Source organism: Malurus melanocephalus, unplaced genomic scaffold, assembly GCF_030028575.1.
Source record: "Malurus melanocephalus ecotype Western Australia unplaced genomic scaffold, MMel_1.1 scaffold_42, whole genome shotgun sequence".
Taxonomy (NCBI): Eukaryota; Metazoa; Chordata; class Aves; order Passeriformes; family Maluridae; genus Malurus; species Malurus melanocephalus.
In genome coordinates, this window is record NW_026623274.1 from 628,533 (window position 1) to 649,942 (window position 21,410).

The window sequence follows — 21,410 nt, forward strand, 5'->3', positions numbered from 1 at the left end:
AATGTCAATGAGGATCTGTAGGCTTKCACAGGCCTGCAAGAAACATTTCTGTGCAGAAGTGGAACAGATGCAACTGGAAGCAGAGGCTCTGCTGCAGACCAGCTGCAGACCATGCACTGCAGCTCCAGCTGCAGCCAGCCCACAGCAGAGCAGGAGGGACACAGGAACACAGCATGCTGTGGGAGAAACTGAGGCCTATTTGCAATAATGCTCAGCTTGAACGGAAAGGGGATCAGGAGAGTAGCTTTGCTTACCATCAAGAATTGCCCATTGCCCATCTATTTCCGTGTGCTTCAGGTAGGAGTCTTCAATAGTTGGGTCATAGTCTGGCACAAAGATCTTCTGGAAAAACTGAATGGTGAGAGCACTCTTCCCCACACCACCATCTCCAACAACCACCAGCTTGTAGGTGGGGAGGTTTTCRCTGGGAACGGCACTTGTAGCCATGCTTGAGGTGTGCTGAACCTGCTGGAGAAAGAGACCATCTCCAATCACTCTCCAGCAATGAAAAGAGGGAAACGTGCACCAGGCAGCTTTGACCTGATGCTTCACGAGTGAGAATGAAGGCAGCTCTGACATCCAAAATCCTTTTGGACAGCAGCATCAGCACTGACCCTTCCCAACAGCACTACTCCAACTCAGACAGAGCTCTGACAAGTGCAGACAACTCCAGTGCCTTCTTTACAAGGATGGCTAACTGTCACCAAATGCACGTGCAACATCAAAATCATTGAATACCTTCCCTACAGGTGCTGGGTGCAAATGGCACTGACAAAAATCAYCCTACCTCAGTGCACCTGTCAAGCCCTTGATAGTTTCTTGTTGCCAGTGACCAAATCCATCTGATTAGGCAGAGCTGTGCTATTCCTCACTGCTGAACCCAAGGTACAGCAAACATTAAAYGGTGTGTTACATCCTGGGGAAGATCTGCGCACAGAACTGGCGGTGATGGATGAAACTGGAGTTAAAGATCCAATCCTGGCTCTGCCAGCAGACAAAAATGCACTTAGCTGCTTTCTTCTCTCTCACTTTCAAGTTTGAGAAATAAAAACAAGAAGGCAGCAGGCCAGGAACAACAGGTGGTTTTTGTTTTGCTTTTTTTTAAAAAAAAAACAAAAACCCTCAACCCTGCTAGGGCAGGAAGGCTGGTGCCTGTGGCTGTGACCCAGCTAGGAGAGCAGCTCCCAGCAGCATGGTCACACCGCTCCCCTCACCTCAGAGCTGCCTCTTAAAAGAAASAAGAAAAAAATTCACTGGCTGAAACTGGGCAACAGCACAGGTATGCAGAGAAAGGAGAAGAGGCAGCCACTGCTGTCTGGGCCATTTCAACACTCAGCAGCAGAGACTGCTCATTTAAGGAGAAGCCAGGCAGGAAATTTTGTACATGTTAGTGCCCTCCACCCACCCACAGGCAGCAGCGATGCTGACTCAAATCACAGAGGAAATAGGTGGCCACCYCCCAGGTCTGAATGAGCACTGCATTTTCTGGAAGGTCTTCCACACAGTTAATGAGAAAATAATAATAAAAAAAAAAAAATCTATCATAATGATAAGGCTCAAGACATGGCAGTTGATTTTCTTGGTATCAGTTTTCTTGAAAAAACTGCTCAGAGCAGCAGCAGCTGTGGTGACACTTTCTGCATGTTCCCAGACACTCTGGTTTTACCCTTTGGGCTKCAGGTGCTGGCTSAGCTCCGCACTGAGGTGGGACCAGGACTGCCCTGAGGGAACCTCCATAAACTGTCCAGTCTGTATCCCCACCACCCCACACGAGCTTTTGGAGGCTTTCCCAATAACTCTAGGGATTTCYTTTTTCAATAAAAAGATAACTTTAACTTTTTCCATTCTCAGAAACCTCCAAGCAAGGCTGATGTGCTCTGCACCACAGCTGAGTCAGGAGTTGCACAGATGCTGATTGTGTCCTTGTCAAAAGACAAGAACATAATCCCCTAATCCAGGTTAGTTTCTGGTTTCTCTAGGTTCTTTCTCCAAAATCATTACTACAGTTTAATGCAAAATATTGAACCATAAAAGCACTTTTGACCTGGCAAACCTTGGGGTCTCATGTTCTTTCAGTACACTGGAGAGCCCATACCACCTCTAAAAATAAAAACCCATAAGGAGGAGCCAGAGGATGAGATTGTTGAGTCTAAGAACTGCAAAGGCCTCTTGTCCAAGCTGAGACAAGACAACATTTTCAGAGCAAGAAGAAGCATGATCATGTCTGCTTGCTTCTAAACTACTCTTGAAGGAAATTCTTTAGAACAGCATTAATTTGCTTTGCAAGCAAAAGCTGCTGGATGGGGAGAAGGCCAAACCAGCAGGGGTTTCAAACAGTCTTACTGCATTTCCTCACAACAACCCCAAGGAAAAGTTTCTTAGCCCTATTTTTGAGTAAGCCACTTTCTCATATTTATGAGACCACACATCAACACACAGGAGGCTGGGCTGCAAAAAAACCTACAAATTTCAACTAAATGCCTCGTTTTTGCTTGAGAGACCAATTTTTATTTCTGTGTAATCTTTCTTGGGTCAGATGATYCTCACAGGCTTTTTTAGACACAGGCCCTGTCTAAAGCTCTGCCCCTCCTTCCAACACATTTGATGACAATTTTTTGCTTTGCCCATGGCCATGATTTCACCCCATCCTTCTTTACACGGTGGAGCAGCTCCAGCCAGGCAGAATGAAAGACTGATTGTTACTGACATGGCAGGGGACAGTCTGTGGATGTGAAAAACATACTCCGTTTGTGCGCGATTTCTGACCTCCTCACAAAACCACAAGCTGCTGCTTGGCAACAAGCATTACATTTTCACTGACATTTTGTACCAGCCCTTTAACCCGCTCCTAAGAAACCTCAAGCTTATCTTGCATGAAATGCTCCCCAAAGTACTAGGATAATGTTTAGCCCATTGTACAAACTGTGTCTCTGCCCAACATGCTTATCGGCTGAATCGGGGCATTCGCTTCCCGTTGTTTCCAGAAGTTTGGTCATGCTCTGTGTCTGAGCCACCAGACTGAGTATTATGTAGCCTGGGGAAAACAGCAAGAACTGAACGAAAAAAAAAAATAAATTAAAAAAAAGTCAAGAACTGCAAGCTGGCTCGGTGAGCACAACTCCCTGTATTTTAGGCGATGCTAGCACAACAGATGGAAACTTGTATTGAGTATCAAAAGGCAGCAAGTTTAGGTGTTTCTGCAGGATTGTTTCTACCGCTCACGGAAACTCCTTTTTCTACTGAGATGGCAGGTCCCACACTCCAGCCACACATGTACATAACGAAAGCCCTCTGACAGTCAAGCACTTCAGACCCTCTGCCCATCCACCTGCCCTGATACCAAAGCAAGAAGACAGCTCATGCCTTGAAAAGATGATAAACTTAACCAGCTCAGGATTCAAACCTTTAAAACAAGGTATACCACTTCTTGGAAAAGAATAAACACTCACAAAGGTGCACAGAGCTACAGGCAAGTGCACAAGACTTGGGCTGATTWTCATGTGTTTTTGGCAAGAGTACTGACAGAGTCCTCCTCAGATGGGAGCAAGAATAAGCGTGTTTGCTGTAGATCCGTCAGGGAAAAATGAAGAACAAATGTTTTTATCTATTGTCTGAATACAAAGCAGCATGTGGTAATACACTAATAAGCTCTGATGATAATCATCTGACAATTTATATAGTTGTTTATTTTGAAGGAGTCAAGAGAAGGATCCATACCCTACACTGACAAATGCCTTCAGGGCTCTGGGTTAGTCACTGGAAGAAGGCTGATTTATACAACCATCTTCATATGCACTGGCAAGACTGGGGTCCTGACAGCACAAGCCAGTAATGCTGAGACAGYCAGAAGTGTGGCTGCTTCTGGGGTAGGTGGATGGGAACAAAAAGAATTAGTGATCCAAGGGTGCCACTGAGGCTAAGCCTCCTCAGCAAAAAGTTTTTTTTTAGAAGGCAGAATAAACTGCATAAAACCCCATTTACCTGTCTGGAGATGGAGTGGAAGGGCTCAGTTATCCCTTGGAGTGGAGCAGCCATGTAACACAAACTCACCAAATTCAGCTCAGTTTGGCCCACAAAATGTAAGCAAAGCTTCTAATCCCATCACCATTACAAAACTTGCCCTGAATGCAAGTGGGTCTGAGCACAGCTTCTGAGCGAGTTGTGGCCACGTATGACAATAATAAAACGAGCCCCAGATAGCTGATATTCCAGTGTGCTGGCACCCCTTTCCCTGGTTCCAGCTCTGCTGTCTTGGAGGCTGAGCTGCCAGGGCAAGGCCATCACAGAAGGTCAGCAAGCTCAGCCCAAGGCCTGGATTTGCAGGGGAGGTTAGTGCAATTAAAGACACCGGCTCCCCGACTGAGAAGAGCAGCATGACAGTGATTTACAGTCTCCATGGCAACATGCAACACAAATTGCTTAATTCTGTTATGAAACCTCCAGAAAAAGCTACGGCAAGGTCTCTGTGGGAACTACCGGCTCCTCTGCTKCTGCTTTAGGGACAGCTTTAGGGGAGCCTACGTCCACCTCAGCTACAGGCTGGGATTCAGCACGTGCTATCATCTAAGTATGGATGTTGAACAATTCCATCAGCCGTGGCCCAGGCAATTTTCCTCTCCTCAGCTTGTTTTGGTCCACGCTCTTCACCATGGCCTGCCAGAGCTCTGCATTCCTGAGGCTGCCAATCTCACCTGAGGCTGAGGAAGACTATCAGACACGAGGCTGCCAACTCCTCCTACGGTGCAATTAAGAGCTCTTCCTCTCCCCACAGCTCACTCGATTACGCCCTTTTACCCGGCCACTTTGTAAGCATTAGCAGCTCCACGCAATGCCTGCAGGGCTGAAACTCTGCAAAATCTGAACACTTCCCTCTCTGTTCCTCCTGCAGACTGCTGGCTGCAGCCACACAACCACCAGGACACACCCAGAGATGCAGCCAGGTATCAAAATAGTTCAGCCTGATGTGTTGCAGGCAATCCCTTGGGCTGGGAGCTCCTGAGAATCCTTGAAAGACAGGACATGCCCTTTTAGGAGGCTGCTGCTTCCCTTGAGTCATGCTGATCAGGACTGAGTGAACTTCAGGAATTTCCTCCTCAAGTAGGCATGACCATGTTCCTTCAAGAGCCAAAGGACTTGCAGGTGTATGAAAAACCACTGCCAATTATTATTAAATAAAGATGATTAACTCTTACCCAAGTTTTCTCCAGTCTGTCAGATTTCCTTCCCACATGATGCCTCGAAAAGGACACACTGAATAAAAGCTGGACCGTGTTCCAGTCTTCAATGGGAAGTCAGTATGGAACAGATCTGTCATGTGGGAAGCCAGAGTCTGATGCCCTTTGTAGTTCTGGCATCAAGTTTTTCAAAACCCAAGTGAAATTTCAACTCTCTGAGGTTTTCTAAGAAGGCAGATTCTAACAGGTGCTCTCAACTCCCATCAGCTTCCAGGAGATCTGATGGAGCCCAGCACCTGGTAAGACCTGCACAGGAAATTAAAGGCATTTCCTTTTGGAGCAGTGATCAAAGCACTATCACATTGCTACTAAAAGGGAGAAAAAAAAAAAAAAAAGCAAGTCCTAAACCAACGGTCATTTAAAAATAAAATCCTCTACCAAGCAACAAAGAGCTGTAATTGGTTGGGCTTTGAACGTGGGGGGGATGCAAGTCTGGGTTTGGAAGTGGTCTCATCASTTCTCCTCCTGTGCAAAAAGATGCTGTACCCCAAGTGCTGTGTTCCCCTGAAATCCTCACTGGTCTCCTGTGCCAGCCAGACCTTTTCTCCTTTTCCACCCAAAATTGCATCACCACCCCCACGGAACAGATGCTGCTCAGATTTACTGCAAGAGAAAGAAAACGCACCGGGGGAGTAATGAAGCACTTGAGATTCACACAAAAGGCAGCTAAAGGCAGGAGCTGCCTGATGAATACTTGGTAGTTATTTTAGGAAACATGGAATTATAGCCTGAACAAATAATAATAATAMAAAGCACGTCACTGGAAATGGCTTAGGTAGTAGGCGGCCCCCTCTCCCCCCTCTGCAAATCCCTGAGTGATGTAAGGAGGAGCCCTTGCTGTGGAACTGAGCAGCAGCTTTCCCGAGGCCAGGCTGGCTTYAGGGATGCACTTTTCACCGRGAAGCACGTGCTTGTCTGTGTCCCAGTCTGTGTGTCAGTGCAGCACAMCATGAGTCAATCGTATTGACAAATGTCATCCAAAAACCAACTCTGCTTCCCTCTCCCAACTCCTCCTCCACCTCCCACAACAACTCCATTAATCTTCAGCCTGCTTCCCTCGGTGATGTGGTGCCCTTTTCAAACTACGTAAGAAGAGACCTGTCACTCTGACCAGCCAGCAGCCAAATGCAGAAGCCAGATTATTTTTTTCATTATTATTATTATTAAAAAAACACTTCAGTCAGATTTGGGTCATTTTTAGTTACAGCTCTACCACTACCAGTTCTGTAGAAGAATCAAGTTATGCAACCAGAAAGCAGCTACACAAGATCCATTCCTGTATCTCCAAGACCTCAAATAAAACTCTGTGGTTGCCAGTTTAGAGACGTCCACTGGAAGCTGATCCAAGCTTTTTGCCAAGGTATGAAATGAAACCATCCTGCTCAGTAACTGAGGCCTGGCTCAGCTACTTTTACTTCCATCTCTTGTTGCGTGTTTAAATCTACCATCCCTTTCCTTACTCATTTACTTCCAAAGCTCTCAGGAGACATCAGGGGATGACAGATTCCTGTATTACTCTTGCAAATTCTTCTCTAGTGAAGCCAGGAATGCCTCTCCTGTGTTATCATGGAACCGATGAAGCTGACCTAAACATACTGTAGCAAAAAAGCAGATAGCCAAGATGTTCCCCTGCCCTGCCCAGCCAGAGATAACACAGCAAGAACAAATTTACAGTGGAGGAAGCTGCTTCGAATTCCAATAGCTGCCCTTCCTGCTCGCACAATCCCTGGAAATGGGCAGCTTCCCTCCTACACACCCCAGCCTGCTGACACGCCAAAAAGACCCCAAATTCTCTGCCCTGGGTGGTTTTGCTGCTCTTAATGCTGCTCAGGGAGGTTTCTGAAGCCACAGCCTGGTGCTTCAGCAACATCCTGTTTGCAGCCCAGATGTTCTGCTGCCTGCATGCTGCCCTGATGCTGGCAATGCAGCCAGATGTGCATGGCCCAGCCAGATGTGCATGGCACACCCCTCCTGGYCTCAACCAGCATCGCCCTGAGCAGGTGCAAGTGGTCCAGGAACAAACTGCCATGCTGCAGCATGGAGCTGTGAGGGGATCCTAAGCAGCACCAAGGACTGCCCAGCATGGATCTCCTCACAGCTCCACCCTGCCTTCCCCACACCAGTCCCACAGCCCCTGCCAAAACACGGGATGCATCCAGCCCTCTGCCCAGCTCCTGGATGGCTCACTGCCCTCCAGCCTCACAGGCACCATGCTGTCCACACAGGCACCATGCTGTCCACACATGGCTGAGCCAAGGCACAGACTTCATGGCACCAATGGATGCTTTGGAGATGATTAATGGGTAGAAAGGGTACAGGGCCATCTCATTCCAGTCACCCTCCTGCAAATCAATCAATGCATTTGGCTCCAAATTTGTCTTCCAGTCAGGCTCAATTTGGTATTTAATGCTTTTTACATCTCCAGTGTTGCTACCGGATGTCTTTCAGGATGTAAATGGCTTTTTAAAGACTCCCTTCCCTCCTGGAAAACACACTTTGCATCTCTTAGACAGCTTCAAAGAGCTGAAGGCTGTGAAGTTCCCTGGTAATAGCATTTCCACTAGGGGATGGGTGAATTCTGTCATGTCCATGGGAYAGATGGAGGAAGGTGAATAGAGTGGGAATCTCCAGGTTATTTCCAAAATCTGTCCTCTACCTGGAAATCTTTTGCAAAACTTGACTCRTGACTATGTCCTTCCTAGGCAAAGAATCACGTCTGTGTCCTTCCTAGGCAAAAAGACTATTGTTGTACATATCCTATGGAAAAATAGACACATTGCCTGTTCACCCTGCATGACAGTGCTCCCTGAAATTATCTGTGAGCTATGGGGCAGCATTGATGTTTCTGCAATACTTGCACACCCCCAAGGCTTGTAGAGCTCTCTRTAAATTTCCCCAGGTTCCTGGATCAAGGATAATCCTCCTGGTTCCCCACAACACATCTAACACCCACTTACAGGCACAGAAAAATGGAGAGTATGCTGGTCTGTAATGCTGGAGCTTCAGGAGAGCTTCAGCAGCATGGCCTTCAGAAGGTGAAGGAACAGCTATCTCCCAAGTTTACCCAAATAGGCACTTGGCCTATTTTACTTAGAATTTAATGACGCTAAATCCCAGAACTCTGTGGAAGGCTATTCCAGGCATTTCCCAGGTCCATGTCATTACTCTGTCACTTGGAAGACTCCAAGATCTCATCACTGGCCCAGGACCCGTAACAGTAATTTTTTCCAGGCTCGTTACAGTGTCTGCCAAGAGCATAAGCCTCTTATTTACGTAGAGCATGCTGGGGAGGTGACTCTGTACTTGGCAAATCCAACTGCATGTCTCAAAGAGGAGGGTGGGCAGAACTCGGGGCTGRCTACAGGGATGAGGAGTGGGATGARGGGTGGATGTGCATCCCCCTCCTCTGCCTCACACATGGTGATGAAGGGCTTKGCAAAGCCACAGCATTCCAGTGAACCTGCCTGAGGACAGAGGGGACATGCACTGCCAGCACCCCAGCCACTGCCAGCCCAGCCCTGCTGCCTCTCCCGAGCCCCTCTCTTTGGCAAACCCCTTGGCTCTCAGCTATTCCCCTGCTATTCCCCTGCTATTCCCCTTCTGCTCTGTGCCAGCCTGGACAAACCATCCTGCTGGCAAACACACACCTTAACACTCCAACCAGTGGGCAACTGGCCCAACCAGCCTTGAGGAACAGAGTTTACCCTTGCATGACTCAAATCCACTCTCCTATCAAGTGCATTCACCCTGCAGCACTGGAGAGCAGCATCCCATGAGAATACCCCCTGGGAAAAGAGGTACCATGGCTCCAGCTGGTGCTGCTCAGCCCCYGCACTTTGCTGTCGAATGCCCAAGCTACACCTCAGGTGTCATAAGTGGATGAATCCACAGAGTAGCAGCTGAAAATCAGCACAACTTTGAAAGCACCCTGTAAGTCAGCTGACCCAACTTTAGACCCCTGTGGCCACCCCTCACACCCCAGTTCCAGCTGAGATCTGCATCAGGATATCCTAACTCTGGTTCCTACTACACTCAGCCTATATTCTCTGCCTTGACTCTTAAGTCATTCAGCCTGCAGCCGCGTGGGAGGGTATATATGTACATTCATTAACACTTCCATTATGCCCTGTGGTTTGGCAGGTGGTGCTGCATGATGGATTTAAGCAGTGCCAGCAAGCGAATCTACAGCACTTCACTGGATTAGCATGCTATGGGAAATCATACCTCAAAAGTGTTCTGCACTCTCAGGAAGCAGCTCTGATGAACGAGGCAACAGCAGGGCTCCAACCACCACTATCAGAAATTCACCCACAACTTCAGGGAAAGATAAACTCCCTCAAAACTCAACTGCCAATTGGTGGGGRAAAAAAAGCAGAAAAGAAAAAAGCAACAGCAGATTCACTTTAACTTTTTCAGTTAAAGAAAAACAGAGAGGCACACCCACCACTGCCACAAAGCATCTTTCACAGACACCAAACGATAACATCTGCTTTTGCCCTATAAATTATTTTCACATGGGAGAAATACACCATAACACATGGTTATACTAATTTCAGAAGTCAGTGTTCAAGGTACTCAGCCTCCCAGCATCCCACRCCCAAGATGATGCCTCTTTCTGTCTTATCATCAGGCTGACTGACAGATTTGCAGAAACTGCTGTCAGGTTCCCTGAGAAGATGCTGTCCCAGAGAATGAGGAGATGTGCTGAGCTACAGAGCAGACAGAGAACACACCACTGAGTCTTGGCAAAGGGCAGGGAAGGGTCTTTGCTGGGACAAGAGGACAAAGCATCAGTTAAACACCGGTATCACCACGCTGCTCATTTTCTGGGGCTAGACCACASTCACCCTTCCTTAGCTGTGAGTGGTCCTGCTGTGCCTGCAGTGGTACAGGGCTCCTACAAGAGTACAGCACTTGTGCTTCCCCTGGGAAGGGTCACTTCACAGGTAAGACCATGCACAAACCAAACAAAGCAAAGCAACCGGACAAAGTTTCTGAGTCTGGAGYACTGAGGTAAAGCAAGAGCTACCTTCAAAGAAGAATCCCTGATCCYTGATTGGTTCAATTACTCTGCTCTCCTTCTCCTGTTGGAATGTGTTTMATTGCTCAGATTCTTCTAACTTTCAATCTCCTACAGACCTTGGCTGAGAAGTTCTAAAGAAATGTTTCGGTTCTGCCACAAGACCCATTTTTAGCTTCCATCCACCACACAGCTCTGAAGTACAACTACCCTGCTGCAAAGCTGTAACCGAGTCAGGACACCAAGGTCTCTTCCCAAAAACAGTTGCTCTAACCTTGGGGTAGATCTCACCAGATCTCACCATGCCATTCCTATGCATGTACAGTGCCATTATTTTTAAACACCAAGCAAAGAGATTWTGGATTAGCCTTAGTCTCAGAAATTCAGGTAAATCTCTCATTTGCATCATATTTTACATACCAGACTCAGAAAAAAAATATAGAAAAAATAGAAAAATACAGAAACAGCAAAAAATTTGGATTTGACCCTTCTTTGTACTGCAGGGTTCTCTGCAAGGGACACAGACCCTTACATGGAGTTATTTTCTTATCCTTCACCTTAAATGACATTTCAGACATAAACTTTTAAATAAAACCCAACTATAGATATTGTTTTTCCATATTGACCTAGTGAGTTATGACATAAAATGGGATGATTTAATCTGATGGCATCTTGACACATCTCTGCATATAAAAATACCTCTATAAAAACACAGATAGAGACAGCATGGATGGCAGCCACTTGAAAAAAAAATAAATAAAGCCCCAAAGCATTAAGGCCTGGTAAGGGACAAGATTACTTTCATCCTGCCACAGCATGTTTCAATTTAACCACTGCATCTCTCAGCACTTTTGGTTCATATTCTTTTACCACACAGACACAAGTTTGGTATACGCCCAGCCTTARGAAGGGGAAATGGTATTTTGGGTCACCAGTTCCACCCACGGTGTCCACCCACCCCTCCACTCAACAGGGCTTTTGAAGTGCACCAGTCCCAAACAAGAGCCAGAATACATTAGCCTGGGGTCAGGAGGGCTCAGAGAGCCGGAGTSCTCCTGAGGTTGGGAGATATTTGAGGAGTTTTTTGGGGCCAAGTGGCTTTGTCAGCAATTCCCTCACCTCCTGCTGCCCACAAGGACACCCTGCCCAAGGCTGCTGGCACGTCTGCMCCAACCATGGTCACCAGCAGGCATTTCCTCAGCCCTTTTGTCGTTGCCTTGAAGGTGGCAGAACTCCAATCACTGCCCAAGTTCAGCAGTTCCTCACTGTTCTGGCTGAGAAAGCTCCTCTTTGTCCCTTCTCACCTTTCAACTAGGCCAGTCCACCTTCATGAACCTTCCCAAGCCCACAGCAGCTACTGTTACCTTGCTCTATTCTCTTTTACCCCAAACCAGAGAACTGCTCCCAGTGCTTCATACAGCAGAAGCATTTATTGTTATGCTGCACAAAACCAAACAGATGCTTTGACACAGGATATGCCTGAAAACTCAATTTTTCTGCTTTGCTTCGACAATCCAGTATTTATTTCCATATTCTTTTGAGGCTGGTATGTAAACAAGAGAGAGTAACYTGCTGTGCTCAGGAGACCTTAAAGTAAGAGTCCTATTTCTCTGTCCTCCTGGACCAAGCAACTCACCCTCCTGAGGTTCAAAGAGTTTCTGGAACTCACTATTTAAAAATCCACGGAATAAAAATCGGGTTGCTGGAGATCTTTACCCACAGAAAAGTAGATTGAAACGGTTCTGTTATTTAATAATTCAAATCCCAGATGCCTAATTAAACAGGCTTGCTACATTGCAAAAAGAATAAGGAATTATATATTCTCTTAGCTAACTTTGCTGATTAACATGAAAGCCTTTTCATGCTCCACAGGCCTTCGGTCCAAGTCCAACTTTTGAAGACAGACTTAATAYTCCACAAGTAAATCTCATGCAACAAAACCCTTGCTGCTCCCAGGACCAGGGTGATGCAGCAGCTTGTCAACATCTTTGTGCTTCATCTTTGTGCTATTCTGCAGGAAGCAGAGAGGCAGTGATGCTCAGTAGAGCATCTTAACAGGGCATTCAGTATCTCTTCAGACCGGCACWAACCTCAAGAAAAGCAAATGGTCCACACAGTTCCTCATGCCTCACATATTCCCTGTTTGCAGATTAGATCTGAAAGCATCCACAGAATGAGGAGGAAAGAGAAGTCTCTCTCAAAGCACTCTSCCCTTGAGCTACAGAATATTTTCTTAGGGAAGTGCTGGAAGTACTCATTCAAGTCCACCTCATCACTACAGCCCATCATAACCTTTGGACTTTCCARTTCAGAGCCTGGATCCTTCCCCAGTTCCCACCAAGGTCTCTCAGGTGGCTCTGAAGAGCAGAGTGAGCCCAGGCAATCCCTGCCTTGTTSTCCAAGGGCAGCTGTGTCAGATGCAGGCACCTTCACAGCGAGATCATGCACTGTTCTGAGAGCCACAGTGGCAGTGCCTGACCTTGCACTGTTGCACAAAAACAATTCACAACAGCTGAGGGTTTTTCCAGAGCACTGGGGCATGTCTCCTCCTGCTCCAAGGTTAGTTAGGGATTCCTGTCCCCGTGAAACACCAGCAGCCACCAAACCAGCCTCAGTCTGCAACTGCAGTTCAGCAGCAAGCATGACTGAGCCAAAGGGATTCCTTCTGTGACCTCCCCGCTCATCACCCCACAGCACAAGCTCTGTGAATGCCTCATGACTTTTTCTGGGACTGAGTGCTTGGTACTAAATAACTTCTTCCAAAGAATCCTGCTTTACAGACAGATGTCCCCCACCCAGCAAGTGTTGTACTGAGGCTGGTGACACTAATAATTCCTTACCAAGTATTACACAAGACATCAGCTATGTATTTTCTGAAGATCACAATCTCTAGTAAACTGCCAGCTGTCTATGCAGACCACTCAAGAGCTATCTGGGTATGCTAAGCACAGATGACAGACCCGATAACAGTGTCTGGATGTGTCCAAGAGATTAAATTCCATCTGCATCCTGTTACTTTTGTCATTTCATACCCCTTCAGAGCCTTTCTGTTGTTTCAACAACCAACTGGGGAAGAGCTTGTATCACAGGATTACAGACTTAGAGAAAAAAAAAAATCCTTTAAATGCTTTTTTGGAGTCACCAGGCAACCGAGGGCATGCTACAAGAGGGTATTTTAGCAGTTCTTTAAGTGGGAAGGCCAGTTCAAGAAAAGAGTGGATGTGATTCTCACTACAGCAATGTCYATTAACATCCTTTCACCCTGGGCTGGGTGGGTCTTGGTTCCAGCCATTGCCTATCACACTCACCATTAGGCTTAGTGCTTCCAGCAGGGCAAAGAGCAGATCCCTATTCAAAAGCTTTCCAACACCTCTTATCTTTGCAAGATGAGCAAGTATTTGTTTCCATAAACCAGAGCACTGGAAAACAGAACGGACTGCARTAGTGTACCACTCAAAACACTATTGAAGGAAGCTTAAACACATTCACTTGCATACTGATATGATCAATTCTTAAAAAAAAACCAAAAAAACCTGACAAAACGTAAGAAAACAAAATGCAAAGTCCAATAAACCTGAGTATTTCCCTTTAATAATTCTGCTCACTTCAAAAACTCCTTCTTTCAGTAAGTGAATAAAACAGAGGAACTGTGGATCCTCTCACTGTTGCCAAATCTGCGTTTTTCAGACACATGRTGCTGTCAGGATTTGCTCACAGAGTCCATCTCCATACTCCATTGCTGGCTCACCCAGCACTGAAACCCTGATCCCAGTCCTTCCTATAGCTGTGACGAGAGCTGAGGCACGCTGGCAAGCAGACACTTGGAAAGCTGAATTCACTGGTGCTCTGAATTAGATCGCAATTTCATTAAAGAACCTTTAAATAAAACAAACTCCAACATTTGCACTTCATAATTAWGTGCAAKCCAACTGAATTAGTGTCAAGACATRMCATAAGTGAAAGTATCCGAACCCTGGCATCCCTGTGTCCCTATCCAGCTCTGGAAGGAAAGCTCCAGCAGCTTGTACCACAGCAGACCCCGACACCGCAGCTCCTGCAGAGGAGCAGGAGAAGCAGAGACACACCAGGCTCTGCCTGCTCCCACTCAGGGTGCAGGCACCCATTCCTACAGCGCTGCAGGCACGCCCTGGGTGGCACAGCAACATCCCTGCCCTGGCAGTGACCCAGGAGTGACTTTCCAGGGGCAGAGCAATCATTTCTGGGAGCATGTCAAGCTCCTGCCCARGCCCAGGGAAGTCAGCAGCACTGAGCGCTCCCGGGTTTCCCAAGAGGAATATTTCACTGTAACCCACACACAGTACATGACACGGGCCCCGAGCGAGGCACAGCATGACTTACAGCTGACTTCAGCAGGCTTTAGTTTGATCCCTAAATCCACTAGACACTTCACAAGAATGTTGCTCAACTCCTGCTGCCTTCAGCCTCACAAGAGGTAGACATAAATGCTTCGCATTAGCATAGCTCCCCATGACTCATTTTTTCTCCCTTTTAAATATAGCATCCTATAAACGTGGATACAYTCTGAGCAATAAAACTCACATTGTTTCTGTTCATCATGCAACCATAACAAAAAATTCCTCCTGCCAGCTTTGGACAGCTTCCTTCACCAAACCCRAAACACTGGTGACCCTCACAAGGCTGAGATGGAGTAGGGGTGGCTGTGCTCCATCAGAGAGCTCAGGCAGCACAGGGAAAAAGCACAGTGGCAGCACATGTGGAGCTGGGCAGAAGGCTCCATCATCAACCTATCCACTTTTATCAACTTTATTAAGAGCAGAGCTTGCTCTGAGTACAGAAAAAAAACAGGGATTTGCCCAGAGGAACACAGCTTTAGTAGCTGAGAGGCAGCCTATGCCAACCTTGGGGAAGCCACTCACTGAAGAAGTGGTGGTGGTGGCATCTCTAGCTGGAGGATGGTCCCCATTCTTCATCCTCCCCCAGACACACATCACCTYCCTCCATCACCTTAGAAAAGCCAAAGCCCACATTGTCTCACCAAGCGAATGCCACAAGCTGCTTCAGAAGCACTGAGGAAAAACCTGATGGGACCAGAGCTTGTTGATTTCCGTGGAAATTGAGACCCAGTTTCTGCACGGTCCTGTCTGTCCTGCTGCAGACTYTCTTGTGTGATCAATCCTCCCTGCTGTGTATAGTTTTACTGAATATTTCAGTTCCCTAGCTGTACAAGTGAGATAAACAGCAGGTCCCTATCTCACAGGTATGTTGCAAAATAAATAATTTTGCATTACAAGTGTTACAGGAATGCTTTAAAAATTGCACAAGTATCAAGACTAATCCATCACTGCTCAGAAAGAACCCTAGGACTGATAGCAAATTAAAGTCTTACCTACACAAACAGCAGAGTATGCAAGACTGTTTTCTTAGTTTATCTGTCTCTTCTGATAACCATGTTTGCCCYGGTGACTTGAACTGTTCCAGTCACAAACTGTTTGAATTCAGTGCACCAAATCCTGTCTAGAGAAATATATGCTTTGCTCTGTCTACAACAACAGCTGAGACATCAGTCATCCTCTCAGCTGTCCTAAAGACATAGCTGAAAATAAATGCCCATATCCATCCTGCTGTCAGGTGACTGAAAAGTACATTTTTACCTCTTGGACCTCTCTAGTAGGATTATCCATGAGAATTTATTTACCACAGTATTTTTCTGATTGTTCCTCCAACATTCTTATTTAATATCTAAAAGGAGTGGAGTGGCRGAGCTGCCACTCTCATCCTAGAAACTGGCATTTTAAAGACAAGATAAAAAGAAGCCTTTGTTTAAAACTTCCAGGAGTATGTGTGGCTTAAAAAGCTAATTCCTATTTAAAATAATGAGTAAGACTCTGAGGAATCTAACTCCCAAAGTCACACAGGTAGTTTTGAATACGTTACCCTTTCAAAGCAATTATGCCATCAAAGTTCCAGTCAAAAAAGTTCCAGTCAAAAGCTGATGAGCGTTMCTAATATATGCTGATGAGAGAGCCTGAACGCGAAACACCTTCTTGGTTTATTTACACTCCAGTAAATCAGAAAGCACAACAAGACTTATTCTCACATACAAGGGTAACAGACCTGACCACAGGGGACAGTTAAGGAGGTTAACCCACAGCCCAGGGGGTAGGTTTACTGTAAACYGGCTGCAAGCTGATGCAGTTGTACCTGTTTTCAGTGGAGATGATGGAAACTTGGAGCAGCTGTTGGGACTTCAGTGGACTGGCACCAGTCACYACATAAACCAGCAGTTACCTGAATCATTACAAGTCACCATTCAGATCCAAAATAGTCCCCAGCAAGTCCTCACTGACATTCATCTCCAGACCAAGAACTGGGCAAATGCACTCAAGAGCTGGGATGAAGAAAGAATAAACCATTTCTACCACTCTGCAAAAACTTATATATTTGGTACAATATCCTTTCCAGAAGTAGACTTTCCCAAAGAGAAGGCAAGGCAGACAGTAGGTGATTTGGGAGAAGGTGAAGGAGTGACAGGAACTTTTTAAGCTGCTCTACAGCAGAAGAAGAAAGTACAATAAAGTATTGAAAGATTTTAATCTTGAGCCTATCAATGTCAAACAAACTCTGAGGTTAACAAAATTTAGCCTAATGTAATAAATAAGTTGTACAAGCACTGAACATTCCTGGTCAGTTCTGGCCAGAAAAGAAGCAGCAGGAAGGGGAATCCCATCCAAGCATATCTCAGATGCCTTCTGAAGTAATCTTAGTTATATTTATGCTCCCAACACACCCCATAAAGAAGTAACTTCTACTGTGCCATTTTAGAAAGAAGAAAAGTGTTCTCAGTGAGAGGCAGATTCATTGGTACCCGTAAGAGTTGCTGACCTTAGCCTACCCACCTCTGGGCAGTCTGGGACAGAGAAGGTGCTTAGGGACAGGTTTCCATCCCTTTACCTAGCTCCAGCAATTGGGCTGGGATCTCAGATGAAATGTGTATGCCTATGCAACACTAAGCACCACTCACTGACAAAGCAGTGTCTGAAGCAGTAAAACTGCAGGAGAGTCAGTAATGAGAACCATAAACACTATAAGTAGAGCAWACTACTTAAAAATATTGTTAACCTTCCCAATCCTGTCCCTACCCCTTCYCTCAATCATTATTTCAGGAGACATATTTTTGTACAATTATTTMATTATCTAATGGCAAACTGGCTGCCTGTTCTATCTCTGTGTAAGATTTCCATACATTACTCCTCYGCTCACACATACACAAGCACAGATCAGCAATTGCTCCACTACATTCTCAAACAGAGAATAAGAGAGTCATAAATCTCAAAAAAATGAGTATGCCAAAAAATTCAGCATCTGAAGTTACAGCAGTTTGCTTCTCCTCCCWGTGCAGAAAGAGCCAGTTGTGGGTTATTGCAGATGCTCCTGAAGTAGGTGCTCTGAGTTTACTTTGGATACACTCAGAATGTGACCCACTAGAGTGCTGGAACTTTGTTTCCCCATGGAGAAAAAATACAGCCAGTGACATTCAAGCAGAACAGGAAGGCTCTTCTCCCCWCCCCAACAAGAATCCTCTCTCAAGCATCCCTGTAAGCAACAGTAGAAAGAAGCAACAACTCCACTAAGGAGTGGGCTAATGTTCCTCCCATCTGCCAGTCCCACGCTCATTCTGTTTTCACTYGGACCAAATCCTCCCAACCCCTTCTGCTTTATACTTCATTAAACTTGGGTGCTTCATACACCAAAAATAATGTCATCCGTCTTTGAAAGGTCACTTTCAAGGCATATTTCCATATCTTTCGACACCACTTCTCTTCCTCAGACCTGCCTTGGAAGCCTAGAAATTAATTCCCTGTTTTTTCATATCGAATCTGTCCCCTGAACCCTGATCTACTTATTTATGACAGCAAAAATTCATGCAAATGCCACCACCATGCTAAAACACTCCCCTCCTCATTCCTGTGGATTCATGTTAATCATCTCCACCTCCAGAATCTGAAGCACTCTCTGCAGTGAGAGCTGCACATTCCCATGCTGAGGTGCAATCCCTGCTGCAGGTAAGAGAGGTAAAGGGGTGAGCAGTCATGGAGAAGTTACAATGCTGAGGCAAAAGCAGCTCCATGAGGTGCAGGGGCATTGCACCRCACCAGAGGCCCTGCGTGGCTGCAAAAGCTGAGCAAGTCTGAAGCGAGGAGCCACCAGAAGTGACAGCATGGCTGAAGCAGTGAGAAACAAATGAACCAGGCAGAACCAAATTATTAAGAGTGGTCACACTGAAGTCTGGAGCCTCAAACTTTCATTGGGCACACTGATTCATCCTAATGAGCTGACTCACCTGGAGCCAGCAGGGCAGTRGGGATGCCAGGCTTGGCAGCTGTGGGTAGTGGTTCTTGGCTTGAATCCAGCCACAAAATACACTTCACACCCAAGGAAGGAAGATAAAAATGAAAGGGCAGAGTGAATGGAGCTGAACAGTTCTCCTCAAGGAGCCCTACAGAAGTAAGAGAAGGGAGCAGAGTTTCTGCCCCAATGTTGTCAGCCCTGAAACACCACCATGGTGTTTCATGATAATGGACCCTGGAGGTCTCGGGTATAGGACACTGCAATTAAAAACAGCCCTAAGAAATCACAGCACCATGTCAGCAATAATGAATCATCACATCCATTTTTCCTATATGCACCTGCCTCACATTGCCAATAACACCACCAGCTCATGTACAGGACTCATCCTCCTCCTCCCAATCCCCAAATGSCAGCTCTTCACCAGTGACACACAAATGCTGCACAAGTAAGTGTGTGGGGAGAAGGAATAAAGTCCTCTCTAATCAACAGCTGATACAATGTTATTCCTCCCAAGTGTTAGCCTCAGTCCCAGTTTAACAAAAAAAACATCCAATGCCACACATACAAAAAACTCCCCCCAAGAATAGGGCAAGTTCCTGCAATTCTTAGTTCCTCTGCAAAAAAATTTGAGCTTGTGAAAATACCCACCAAAAATTTCAATAAATAGAACTGCCTCTCACATAATTTCTGAAAACAGACAGATGCTGGGTTCTGACCCTGGTACAGCTGCTCTGGYTCAGGAGGGAGGCTGGTGGGGTGTTCGGCCCTCTGCAGTCTGGGCTATACACTCTATAATATGGGATAYTTCCTGGAATGAAGGAGCAAAATCAAAGGACAAACTAATTGATGCAGAATGAATATGAAGCTATTCATACCTATTTTCTATATACACTACTACTTTAAGGAGATGCTGTCAGCTTTGTATTTTCAGACTCAGGTTTCTTGAAAGAAATCTTACTTCTCTTAGGCAGTCCAAAGCTTATACTACAGAGAKTTKTTTTTTTTTTTTTTAATATATTACTTCATAATTTCCTTGACACACCCCTTGTTCTTTCTCTTATCTTTCTCAGCCTTTCTTGAATTAATCAACCCGGTTTTCACAAATCTGTTTTTACAGATTCAGAGCACGAGATGAGCACCTTTCATAAAGAAAAACGACAGTTTTAGGCCTTTGAAATGCATCTCTCTTGTGCAGAAAGAGCCTGAGCCTAAGCAGATAATTTCAGAATGAAAATGCAAAAAGCACAGACTATAAAGTTGATTYGCTTTTCTTAGTATTGACTCTTGTATGAACAACAGTTTCCAGGTATGATATACATAGAACATTTCCAGTCAATAGCATCCCTTTAAGCCTGCCAACAAAACCCAAACTTAGATGATTTAAACTACCTGAGGACTTTGCAGCTTAGATTTTCCTATTTCAGTGATATTACTGGAGAACAGTGCCAGCTGACAGTGCTGAAGGGCTCCAGTTCCCTGTGCAGAGAAAAAGCCTCACACCGGGGTCAGGAATCCCCTGAGCACTTTGCTCTTCCACCAAAAKCCCTGTCTCCACTCCAGCCTCCGGTGTGAAGTCCCAAGCTGCTGTACAACGTGATCAGCTCGACCGGAGGGTCACTGAGGCACAGGAGTGCAGGATGCTTGAGACTGGTCCACCCGAGGTGTAACACTTAACTTGCTCCTCAACTGGCAGCCAGCATGGCTTTATCTTAGTTTCTCTGTCTAGGAAGCAGGGCTTTATACGCTGTTTCTAGGGCTCTTAAGCCATTGATTAAAACAAATAAACAAACAAAAAAACCTACACATTTTGTTTCTAATCCTCAGTAATCCCAACCACAAGAGCTGAAAAACCCTTGTCCTTAACTGTGGTTCAGCTACCTTTCTTGAAGCAGAGAGTGAAAAGGCAAAGCAAAAGTAAAGTAAAACCAGAAAAAAACCCACTCAAACCAGCACCTCCTCCTTTCCTTGTTTCTTCGTAATTGAAGATAGCATCTCTGTCCCTCTAAAAGTTATGAAAGCTTATACAAAATGCTCAGTGATCCAAGAGCAGTTTTAATGCAAGATAAGAAACCTCACCATACCCAGATCACATCACAACACACCCGGGGTAGGAAAGTAAAATATTATCGTGACTCTGATACTGTGGCGGGGGCATGAACCCCTGATAAAACCAAAATCCAACAAACCCTCAACTTACAAAGATYTTCCACTACACCGCGAAACTCAGAGCGACCCCTCTACACTCGAAGAAGACACGGAYCGGACCGCACCGCGCCATAGATTCCCCTTTCCCGGCGCTCGKCAGGGCAGAACCCCGGGACCCGGGCAGCCCACCCACCGCACCAAGCCCCCGTACCGTCCGTCCGGCACCCGTCCGGCGCTGCTGCGGGCGGCGACAGCCCTTTCTTCGCGACACSGAGCTGCGGCCAGCGAGAGCGGCGGTGCCCGGGGCGCGCTGCTGCCGGCGGGGGGGCTCATGCCAGCGTGGGGCGCCGCATTTCAGCAGGAACCGCTGTGGGGAGAGGAAAGAAGCACAGGGGGAAGCCCCGCCGCGGTTACCGCCGGGTGTCACGGCGGTCCCGCCCCTCCCGCGGGCTTGTCACGCGTGGAGCGCCCAAAGAGCGCAGCGCCGTCCCGCGCCCCGCGGGGAACGGGCGGAACAAACGCGGGTTATTGTTCGTTCGGCCGCGGCCCCCCCGCCCTCCTCACGGAACCGAGCGGCACCGCTCCGAGCCCGCTCCCCGCCCGCTCACCCGCGCTGCGGGGCCGCGCCCTCAGCGCCCGCCCATGCCCGCCCAGAGGCGCCCGCGGCCGGGCAGCGCCGG

The 21,410-nt window shown here is 46.6% G+C and overlaps 1 protein-coding gene across 3 annotated transcripts in view; it reads right to left on the minus strand.

Annotated features, from left to right (window-relative positions):
• The window catches only part of MRAS (muscle RAS oncogene homolog), a 38,959-nt gene extending 17,567 nt beyond the window's left edge, over positions 1-21,392 (minus strand). The window contains exons 1-3 of one of the 3 annotated variants that reach the window (XM_057364765.1): positions 21,339-21,392; positions 20,942-21,097; positions 255-468 (exon numbers count right to left, since the gene is read on the minus strand). In XM_057364765.1, the coding sequence (XP_057220748.1) occupies positions 255-447 (193 nt within the window). In that variant the 5' untranslated portion in view covers positions 448-468; positions 20,942-21,097; positions 21,339-21,392. Of the gene's footprint in view, positions 1-254; positions 469-20,941; positions 21,289-21,338 lie in introns of those variants that run through there. The other 2 variants (XM_057364766.1, XM_057364764.1) reach the window with 2 other exon arrangements.
• Between the last annotated feature and the right edge of the window lie 18 nt (positions 21,393-21,410).